This window comes from Octopus sinensis, unplaced genomic scaffold (assembly GCF_006345805.1).
Source record: "Octopus sinensis unplaced genomic scaffold, ASM634580v1 Contig10816, whole genome shotgun sequence".
Taxonomy (NCBI): Eukaryota; Metazoa; Mollusca; class Cephalopoda; order Octopoda; family Octopodidae; genus Octopus; species Octopus sinensis.
The window spans coordinates 395,468-407,283 of NW_021832224.1; the positions used below are offsets into that span (position 1 = coordinate 395,468).

At 37.6% G+C, this 11,816-nt stretch overlaps 1 protein-coding gene across 1 annotated transcript; it reads left to right on the forward strand.

Moving 5' to 3' along the window:
* Positions 1-817: 817 nt before the first annotated feature.
* LOC115228581 lies at positions 818-11,113 on the forward strand. Its single transcript, XM_029799142.1, has 2 exons — positions 818-3,070; positions 10,904-11,113. Exons 1-2 carry the CDS (start codon positions 818-820, stop codon positions 11,111-11,113), a joined length of 2,463 nt encoding a protein of 820 aa, XP_029655002.1.
* Positions 11,114-11,816: the final 703 nt, after the last annotated feature.

Here is an 11,816-nt window from a genome sequence, read left to right on the forward strand (position 1 = left end):
ATTCCTTTTGAAAAATAATTGCATATGCCAGTGGCGGGGCTGCTTTTATGGTTGGTAAATAGAGATGATGTTTGACATAGTTAAAATCTTGCATATTATTCATTTTCACAATTTACTGTATTATTCACCGGCAACACCTAATTTTTAAAAATTTAGGAGGTCGTCTTTCTATTTCTGTGGTTATTGATTTTGTCAATTATATAAAATCTTATTTATTTCAGCATCGCCTTTTTGGTCTGTTATGCAACGTGCTACTATCTCGATGTGTGCTCTACCTGGACAACAAGAAACTAACAATATTATTAATAATAATATACCTAGAGCAGGATGGACAACCGCATCGGGGAGACAGACGTCCGATGGCAAGAACATCGTCTTTGCCATTGCAGAAGGGATCGAGTGCACGACCCGGGAGGACTCGGTTAAATCCGCCCTTTCCCAAGTGTTGGGAAGAGCTTCCAGGATGCCCAGAAATGGGTGGCCTACCCTGCTTCAGTGTTTCAATCGACGCTTTAGCTCGAACCTATCGTTAGATGCACTGAAGAAGCTGGCCAAGACCCCTCCTCCTGGCTCGCGGGGAGGACTGCCGCTGCGGCTACGCCGTCAGGATGCCCCCCGTGTTCTGAACAACACGAGCACCAGAGTAGTGAGTTATCGCTACTCTTGCAGGTTAAGGAGATATTTAGTAGGCATATCTCTGCGAATCGTGTTGTCCCCCTTGCGGACCGCAGAGTGACCCGAAAGATACCTCGGTGGCAACTCAGAAGTGACGTGATGGGTTGCATCAATCGTGCCATAGCGTGAGCCTCCGGAGACAATGGACGAGATTTCTCTTTATTTGTACTCGGCACAGACAACCTATGATGAAATCACTCAGAGGCCTGCCCCAAAGAGTAGATGGAGAGAAAACATTGCCGCAAAAGTAGCCGCAAGGAAAGCCGAGCTGGAAGCGCTGACTGGGCACATTTTGAATGTGAGCAATGGGGTCAAGGGCAAGACTCCCCCCTTGGTGCGTACTTTACTTCGTCGGGAACGAGCTGCCAAATGGGACCTCAACGAGTTGAGGCGTGTCCGGGCAGAGAGGGAGGAGCTGATTCTCGTTTATCAGAAGAAGCTCTCAACTCATGAGTCTCGGTGTCAGCGCAGGCGGGAGAACAACCTGTTTGAATTTAACCGCAGGTCGTTCTATCGTCGGTTGCACGGAGAGACGAAGGAGGGTACCCAGCAAAAGGCCGAAATGCTTGACACATGGGGGAGTATGTGGAAAGCACGTCCTCGCAAGGGTGTGTCGTTTCCGTTTTGTGGACCCGATGCTCCCTTGATGACCGAGTCTTGTGGTGTCCCTGACATCCGCAAGAAGTTCGATGAAGCAGTAACCCGTCTCTCTGACTGGAAGACACCTGGGGTCGATAAAGTGTATAATTTCTTTATTAAAAATTGCAAACCTATCCATGATTGCATGTGTCGAGCAATCGAACAGTTTACACTAGACCCTGGCTCGATTCCAGAGTGGTTATGTACTGGGGTCACTTATTTGATCCCTAAAGTAGATAACCCTTCCGCTCCGACAGATTATCGTCCGATAACCTGTATGCCCAACCTGTACAAGTTGATGACTAAGGTGGTGGCTACTGAGGTCAGAAATTTCGTGGAGGTGAATGGGATTCTGTCCGAGAACCAGTTAGGTACTCGGCGGGATTGCCAGGGAGCTAAGGAGCAGGCACTGATCAACAAATGCCTCGCGAGAGCCCACGGAAACTCACTAGTGTCAATGTGGGTGGATGTGAAGAAGGCATATGACTCGGTTGATCATGCCTACCTCGTTGAGTGTCTGCGAAGGCTTAAGTTGCCAATGTGGTTTATCAAATTTGTTGCAACTGTGATGGACAGGTGGAACGTCCATCTAAATTACAACAAATGCGATATAGGCGAGGTGAAACTAGAGAGGGGCATATTACAGGGCGACAGCATGTCTCCGCTGCTGTTCGTCCTCTGCCTAGAACCGCTGAGTAGAGTCCTCACTGCCCAATTCGAACAATTGTCGATCGAACATGAAGGAGGGTGTTTTAGCACCAACCATCTCATGTTCATAGACGACATTAAGCTGTTCGCTCGGTCTTCAGAGATCCTTCACTCAATGGGTAAAGTCCTGAAAGGTTTCATGAAGGCCGTGGGGTTGGAGCTCAACTACAACAAGTCGGCGACTAACACCCCTGTGTGTGGTGACCTAGTCAAAGTCTTGGAGGAACACCAAGGATATAAGTATCTTGGTGTGGTTGAGAGTCCAGCCTCATTAATCACACCCGAAACGAGAAAGTGTGTAGTGGAGGGTGTGCGTAGTAGGGCGGCAATGTTATGTAAGACTCGGCTTAATGCACGGAACTTATTTCATGCCTTGAACGAGTATGCCATCTCATTGCTAAACTACTACGTTGGCCTGATCGAATTCGAGCCGAGTGAGTACGATGAAATGGACCTTATTGTCCGAAGAGTACTCCGAGAGAATCATGTCCACGTGTTGGCAAGCAATAAGGAGAGATTGTACTTGTCTCGCGGGCAGCTAGGACGTGGACTGAGTAACATCGTACACTTAAGTGAGCGAATTCTTACTAAGATGCACGACACCTTGTGGAGTGGGTCGAGTGTATCCCAAAGGAAGGCTGCCATCCTTGCTGCTGAAAAAGCGCGTGGTACACACCTAGGGACCATAAAAGGCTATGTGTCGGCTAAGTATGGTCTAGGTGCTACCCAAGTTAATGTGAAGGAGTTGATCAAACTTCAAAAGGAGTCTTTAATTAAAAAGATCAACTTAAAAGTCCTTCACAAGACTCTCTTTAGCAGCCTGGACAACCCGCACATTGACGTATCGTCGTCATCTACGTGGCTGAAATATGGGAATAACTCTCCCCGATCAGAAGGGTTGTTCTCATATTTGCAGGATAGAAACTTTTTTAATGGTCAACGGAAACAGTGTAACCACTGTAAGAGTAAGGCAATGACCGTTGACCATTTAGCCACGAAGTGCGGGAGTATGTTTTACCATGATTACACATGGAGGCATAACGAGGTGGTGAGGTCCCTCCATCTTTTGCTCTGCAATAAGTACGGCTTGAGGCGGTCCAGAAAGTTGCGAACCCATCGAGTTCAATCGGTGTGTGAGAACTCGCGGGTGTGCATTAAGGTGGATACCCCCATACGCACCTCGATTGTTGTCCAGCACAACAGACCCGATATTGTGGTCCACGATAAGGTCACCGGGGAGATTGTTATCGTGGAGGTGGGCATCACGTGCCTAGACCGTTTGCAGATAGTGGAAGTGGAGAAAAGGAGGAAGTATGACCTCCTTGCAAACGAGCTAGGACTGATGCACCAGTGCAAAGTCCATGTCATCCCGTGTGTGATGACATGGGATGGACTGGTCACCAAATACCACAAGCGGTACTTAAGACAGTTGGATGTAGATAAGTCTCTACAGGCTTATATACAGTCAACTGTTCTTAAGAGGACTCTGGAGAGTGTCTCGTTTGATGCTCGCCGATCCAGCCCTTTCCTGACGTTTAGTCAGCAAGAGGCGCTGGACTGCACCTTCTCGAAGGTCTACAGTGCCAGAGAAGAGGAGGAAGAAGGGGAGGAGGTGCGTGGAGTGCCGCCTTCTGCTCACTTCGAAGGCTCTGGACTTAGTTAGTAAAATTACTTAGTTAATAGTTTCTTTCTTAATAAATAGTAAGTTTCAGCATCGCCTTTTTTGATTATAGTGAAAAAAATATGAAGAGTTTACAACATTAGTTCTACACACAGATATAAGATGGGTTTTAAAGAGAAATTGTCTGACTTGTTTTGTTTCTCTTTGGGACTCAATAATTTTGTTTATTGACGATAAAGGTTTTATTGAAAACTTATTAGTGCAAAAGCCGATATATTTTATTTTGCTGATATATTGAAAAGTTAAACAAACTTAATATCAATTTCAATGAAAAATATCGATATTAAAAACATCAATTCCAGATGGTTAATTTCGAAAGAGTTTTATCCATATCTAACAAGGAATGAAAGAAAGTCCCTCTTAGATGAATCATGTTTTGAAGTTTATAATAGTAACTTACGAAACATTGTTTACTGAGAAAAAGGTTCTGGCTATGAAAGTGGGGAATCCTCTCAGCATTAGGAATCTTGAAGATAATGTTCAGAAAAGAAATTCTGATAAAATTCTATCCTTCTATTTGATTGATTCACCCGATTGATTTAATTTAAAGTTCAGAATGTTCTATACAATGTTCCATAATAAATTAGATTAACACCAAACTAAGTGGAATCTCTGGCTTATACTATCTTTAGATTCAATTGTTTTTATTATGTCTACAATTATTTTTTCATGCATCCGTGTTCGATACTCTTTCATTGAAAAACCTTCTCATTGTTTGAATAAAATTTGTTTTTAAAAAAGATGTTTCTTTTCACGCGAGTTTCTGCATTTGACCATGCATTTTTGATGGAGGTGAGCATTGGACTATATTGACCGAGATGAAGAATATAAAAATCATTAATTCTTCCCTTCAAATAACTTCGATACCACTGTGAGCTGGGGCATTGTTCAACACAATAATAACTGGGCTACCATGTTTAATCCGTGCTTGTTTCAAACAAGTTTTTATCTAACGACAAGTCTGGTATTGTTTAAAGCTCCCCTTCGGATTTTATAGTAAATGAGTCCTAAAATTGAGATGCATCCAATTATATGTATATTTGAGTGGCTAAAGTAGTGCATCATGTTCCTTTTAGTGATTTGGATTCTGTTCTGCTGAAATGGAAATTAAAGTTTTTTCATCTATAAAGAAAATTGGTTTATTTTCCGATCAAAATTTTAAATAATTTTCAACAAATTGCCTTCTCTTAATTTTGTTAATTTCGCAATTAGCTTTTTCAGACTTGAATTTTAATTTCTTTAATGTATACAAACTTAAATCAGATGTCGGGCGATACTTGATACTCATAATTGCATGTTCTTTGTTAAACTTTTTTTTAATTTTCACATTTCGTGTAAGGTTTAACTTCATTTTATATTCAACGATATGCTATTGTTTTAGAGATATTGAGTTCAGCTGCCGTTTTTTTCCAACCCGACCTGATTCTGTAGCTGAAATTAAATGTATCTTGTTTCTATGCCTTTGATTTTTCTCTTCTATTGATTTATGTGGATTTTATATTCGCTGGATCGAAATATAATTTTTATAATAAAAGTATCCTATTTAGTTTGTTATTAATCCCACTTAGTTTACTGTAAGTCACAATTAGTTTCCTGCTAACTCCACATAGTTTTCTGCTAATCCTATTTAGTTTGTTATTTATTTCACTTCTTTGGTGTTAATCCCATTTGAGATGGAAAATTAGCAAGTAAGACTTTATTAAAAAAGAAACTAATTAACTAAGTAATTTTACTAAGTCCAGAGCCTTCGAAGTGAGCAGAAGGTGGCACTCCACGCACCTCCTCTCCTTCTTCCTCCTCTTCTCTGGCACTGTAAACCTTCGAGAAGGTGCAGTCCAATGAAACGTGAAAAAAAGATTAATTATAATAAAATAATTTTCTAAAAAACCTAATTTTCTGTAATAAATAGTTTAAATTATATTATAATAAAATAAGATTAGATTATAAGAATTTTAAAAATGATAAAATTATAAGCACTTTGCTGATTTGTTGTTGTTGTTGTGATGCATTTTTTTCAACGTTTTTATGTTTATTATTAATTTTTTTTATATTCATGGTTAGTATTTGTATTAAAATTGATTAATTGAATTTCCGATTGTAAAATCTCTTATTATATTCGATATTCTGCAATCTAATTGGTCATATTTGACAACGATCTAATCTTTTTTAATTCAAATATATTTCCACTTATCGGATTTTTTATACAATTTTTTTTGCAATAATTTAATTATGTTTTGATATGACATTGTCATGCTTTCCAATGTACTGTTTCGGGACCAAAGATCTCGTTTTTTACTGGGAATATTCTGATAAAAGGGAGGGACTGAAGGTTACGATATATTGCATCTTCAAGCCAAGTCTGGCTTCTCATTAACATTCTACATAAAGACGGGGCATTGAAAGACGGAGCACGATGCATTATTAATATTTTGTTGCATGTCCTTTTGCAACAATTACTGCTTCTAATCTTCTTTTGTATGTATCTATCAATTTAAATCATTCTTCTTTGGAAATTTTTTCCACTCCTCACGGCAGAATGCTTTTAACTCCACTATATTTCTAGGTCTTCGGTTTTTTACCTTTATTTCCAACGTTTTACATAAATTTTCAATTGGGTTTAAGTCAGGAGATTGACTAGGCCATTTCAAACATTTAATCCATTATTATTAAGCCATTCAGTATTCCATCTATGAAAATAGTTCACCCACTCCTTGAGACGAAAAACACGCCCATAACATTATGTTGCCTCCTTCGTGCTTCACTGTGCGTATGGTACATTTTTTGTCATATTCTTGATTTTTTTTCCTCCAAATATATTTGTTATAATTGAGGCTAAAAAGTTCAATTTTGGTTTCATCTGACCATAATATGTTCATTATATATTTTAAATCTTTATTTAAAATATTCTGAGCGAATTTTAGTCGCGCTGATATATGGACTTTTCTTAGTAGAGGAATACACCCCTCGACATTAAAATTCGAACACTTAATTTTAAGCAAATTTTTAATCATTTTCAATAAAATAATTTATCTGAGCTTCTTTATTTGTATTATTCTAACTATTTTAATATTTAAATATATATTGAAACATATAATTTTAAAGAATAAAGCAAAAAACGAGAATTTCATGACAAAAAAAACCGAACAAAATTTAATTAGTAGCTTGAATGCCTTCCTTTTTTGTTGTAAACTTCCAAACTACGATTTTTCATTGAGCTAACAAGTTTTCTGATGAATTCCATTGGGATATTTTCCCAAATTTTCGATATTTTTTGCTTTAGATCAATTTTTGTACTTGTTCTGCTTTCTGACGTATCACTTGAAAGAACGTTTCTAATGTGAGCCCAAATGTGTTCGATTGGGTTCATGTCAGGTGACTGAGGTGGCCAGTCGAGCAAATTAATATTTTGAGACGACATATATATTCTTTAGTTGCCTTAGATGTGTGGCAAGGCGCATTATCTTGTTGGAATATATAGTCGCTCAATCCCATTTTATTCGCTGAATCTTCAAGATTATTTGCCAGAATATTAATATATTCCCCAGAGTTCATTTTTTCATCAATAAAAACTAATTTCCCCATTCCGAAATACGAAAAACAGCCCCAAACAAGAACTTTCCCTACACCAAACTTAAAACTAAGTATTATCTTCGCATATCTCAACTTATTTCCTTTTTTTTCTTTATTGATACATTCGTCTTGAATGGAAAAAAAGTTCAAAACTACATTCGTTGGAGAAAATAACTTTCCTCCATCCGCTGTCGGAAATTGCAAGAAATTTTTTAGATATTCCATATCTGAGAGCAATATTTTTTGAACTTAGAAATAGTCGTTTCTTTACAACTCGTCCATACAAACCTTTTGAGTTTAGAATTCTTGTTATTGTGCGTGCTGAAACTTTTTTTGTGTAATTTTTTCCATTTCTGAAGACAAGGTAGCTGCGGTTCGAAAATTATCAGTTGATAATGATAAAAGAATCCTAATTTCATCTTGACTGAACTTGGGTGGCCTTTCAGATCCAGCCTTTCTGCACGTAATCCCGGTTTTTAGATATTTTTTAACAAAGTCCCAAACAGTTGTCTTTGGTATATTTACGATGTCCGAAATCATTTTATAGGAGAAATTTTGATTAGATAAAGATATAATTTGTCCTTTTTTGAAATTATTCATTTCTGTCTAATAAAAATTGTATTCTGCGAGTTGAACAAAATACCGTTCGGAATTCTTTGTCACTAGAAAACACGTTTCTGCTTTAATTTTGAAAATTATATGTTCGAATATATATTTAAATATATAAATAGTTAAAATTATACAAATAAAGAAGCTCAAATAAATTATTTTATTAAAAATGATTAAACATTTGCTAAAAATTAAGTGTTCGGATTTTAGTGTCGAGGGGTGTATGTCGTGCCCTCTTTTTATGAATTCCTTGTTTGCGCAATGTATTAGTTATCGTAGATAAACCAACTTTGATTCCCACGGTCTCTAAATAATCTACCAGTTTGCTTCTAATAATTCTGGGATCATTTGTCACACTCCTTTTTATCATTGAAAGAGAACGGCTCGATATTTTTTTAGGTGCACCAGACCTCGATTTATTGCAAACATTTCCTCGTTCTTTCCAACGGACTATTATATTCCTTACTGAACTTTTCGGAATATTGAATTGTCTGGAAATTTGGTTGTAACTTTTTTTTTCTTGGTGGGACTTGACGATCATCTGTTTTAGCTCAAAAGAATATTCCTTCCGATTTCCCATAAAGTAGTGCTAAAATGCCTGTTTTCGTAATATCAACATTGATAATGCGTTATTAAGTGATAACAAAGCTTTTGTGAAGAAAACTTAAAAGAAATAATCTGACAGAATGACATTCTCTTATCATATGCACTTAAACTAAAACTGTAGATATAAAAGTGCCAACACTTTTTGACCCTTCAATAACGCTAAAAATTTAAAAAAAGTTGTTTTTTCTTTGTCAATTATCAATATTTTAAGGATTTAAAATTATTTTCTAAATCAGAATCTTTTTAATTTTTCAAAAAAATAATTAAAAGTCAAAATACTTCATGTTTTATGGTTAAAAACGTAAAATACTAAAATTTATTAAGTGGTGCCATGACTTTTTGGGCCCACTGTATGTTTTGATATGACATTATCATGCTTTCCAATGTTTCTTTAATAACTATAGATTGAATGTTTGCATGTCCTCTTTTTAATACTTTCCTACCCTCAAACCCAGTAGATATCTCTTTACACTCTGGTAATGGTACATATCAGGTTAAGTCATGAGTGGAGCCTTTTTCTCTATGAACTTGATTTAGTTGGTGTCGTTGACCGCTCCTAACTTTTCTAGTGCTTGAGTTTTGATCTCGTATATTGTTGGGCACAGTTTTGCAAATTCTTCCTTGATTATTTTGAGCCTCTTCATAATCATACCAGTCTAGTTCTTTAAACAATCTTACACAAAAATGGTTCTAAAATCCAATCGGGAACAATCTGATCGCTATTAAAATATTCTCCGAATTTAATTTGCAAATTTTTTAGGTGTTCGTCGATTTGTAAAATAATCAATTTTTCAGGTTTATTATTTCCAATTAATTCCTCCAGCATTGGAAACATTCTTGGCCACCAGCTTCGAAATAGTTCTCCATAGCGGCGTTTGCCGGTGCATCCAAATCCATCCTTAGAATGTGTCCAAACAGCCTCCATCTGCATTCGGTAATTTTGAGCGAGATTGGTTTGCTTGATGTTCTGGCATAAACTGTTTTTCTACTCAGCCTCGAATGCCACTTGAAGGCTAGAGTACGTCGGAGGTGATCTCTATGGAAAGAGTACGTTGGATAGAGACCTAAAGAGGGCTGGTAAAGAATTGAAGGACGGGGACGATCTCAATGCACTACGGGACGTCGCCCAAGATCGTGAGAAATGGAATAAACTAATTACCCTTATTGTTTCCTGTGCTGCACAAGCTTTGTCATGATCCATGGCATCGCGAAAGTGCCTATAATAATAATCGTAAACATGGAAATAACATTTTTAGATAATTTTTTCCTCCATAATTTCAACTTTGGCTTAAATCCAGATACTTTTTAAAAGCTTCTATGTTTGCGATATTATTACCTTCAGGATAAAAAAAAAAGATTTACTTTGTATGGATAAATTTAATTGACTATTACTCAAAGGTAGTGTAGATTCAAACTCTTGGAAAGATCCATATCGTAACGATTCATAGCATAGGAACATGTAGCTGCACAACACGTTCCTCTTTGCATCCATGAAATGGTGCTCTTCTCGGGTGCTGTGGTCAAGCCCTTCTTAGCAGTCCACTTCTTTAACTCGGCAGTGTACGACTTCAGTCGTCTCCAAGACTGTGATATCCTTTTCGAGGTATCCATAACCAGGATATCATGAGCGTAGATGACAAGCTTGCCAGTACGTACAGACGGCATTGGAATATCCGACAAGACGAGGTTGAAAAGAAGTGGACTCAAGACAGATCCCTGCGGGACGCCCCTTCTAACTTTCACACATCCGATAGGCGGTTTCCACGCGAACAAAAGGGCTATGCGACAACTCGCCTATAGTCGAGTTGTCGCCTAACTCGCCTAAATTTATTTGGCGACAACTCGCCTACTTAAAATAAATAAAAAATTTTATTTTTACCAGATTAATCTAATTAATTAAATTTCAACAATTTGTTTACTTTAATCTTATTATGACTGACTTTGAATGCTTAAAAGCCAAAGAGGTGGCAAACTTTTACTACACCGGAACTATTTGTAAATACAGATAGAAAAAAAGACGGTCTTACCTATTGGAGGTGCAGAAATCGAGAATGCAGGGCGAGGTGCACGGTGGATGCTCAAAACAAGATGGCCCCTTTGAGGATCATGAGATAAAAAGCATGAAACTAGTTTCTGACCTGAAAGATTCCGCAAAGCGTCAGAAGACAGAACTATGAATGTGGTGTCAAGAAGCCTCATTGGAGCCAATGTTGACGTCATTAAAATCTTGCCAAAGGAACGTTCATTGACTCGTCTCGTTCAACGGGAAAGAGAAACACTGATATCAAATTTTGTTGCGACCATTCCTGAAATTCCTGAAAGTTTGTGGTATAATGATCGGGGCGAAATTTTTATCGCAAAGATTCTGGAATTAATGATGTAAATCGTTACGTCATTTTTTGTTCGGATTATCAGGTTGACATTTTGAGAAAATCAGATGTCTGGGTTATTGATGGTACCTTTAAAAGGGCTGCAATTCCATTTCGGCCAAATCATATGGCGGAAAATACAATGTCTTGGTCTTGTGGGAGCCTACAAAGACGTTTCATCGTGGGAACGAAAATTATTGAGGAAATGCTACCATTTAGCTTTCATCCCTGTGGAAAATGTTTTATTGGAATTTGAAAAATTTTCTCTTGATGCGACAGGAAAAGAAAACAACAACACAAATAATGAATTTTTGATTTATTTTAAAAAACAATTTATTGCTGACCCATCTTATGACGTCAGTTTTTGGAGTTGTTTTCATCGGGTATTAAAGTCAATGCCCAGGACGACCAATTCATTGGAAGGTTGGCATAAGCTGTTGAACAGTTCTTTTAACAGAGCGCACCCAAATTTGGCAGCTTTTTTCAATGTTTTGGCCAGGGAAGAACAAAGACTTTTTGTGAAAATGACACAAATTAAGTCAGGAAGGTATCTTGAAGTGTCTGCGACAGACTGCAAAAAGGAACTTGAACTGAGAATAGCATGTAAAAATTTTCATGAATTTGAAGTAGATTGCTATTTTAAGCTAATTGATGGTTTGATTTGCTTTAAAAGTTCAGAATAAAAAGTAATTGTTGTAAAATTTTATTTTATTTACCCTTAAAATATTTTTCTTCGTAGACGAGTTGTCGCTCAACGGGACTCAAGACAGATTTCTGCGGGACGCCCCTTCTAACTTTCACACATCCCGATAGGCGGTTCCCACAGCGAACAAAAGATTTCCTTTTACACAAGAAGTTTTCTAGCCATCAATAGGTCTTTATACCGGCTCCAGTGTCATGCACTATCGCAAGTAGGCCCAAGTGCCATACGCTATCAAAAGCTTTTGCGAGGTCCAGAC

What these genes read in the sequence shown, in the direction of transcription:
- LOC115228581 (XM_029799142.1), top strand. Translation starts at nt 818, where the DNA reads ATGGACGAGATTTCTCTTTATTTGTACTCGGCACAGACAACCTATGAT. An exon ending in CATGGAGGCATAACGAGGTG is followed by an intron (nt 3,071 to 10,903) that starts GTGAGGTCCCTC and finishes TCGGATTATCAG; the next exon opens with GTTGACATTTTGAGAAAATC.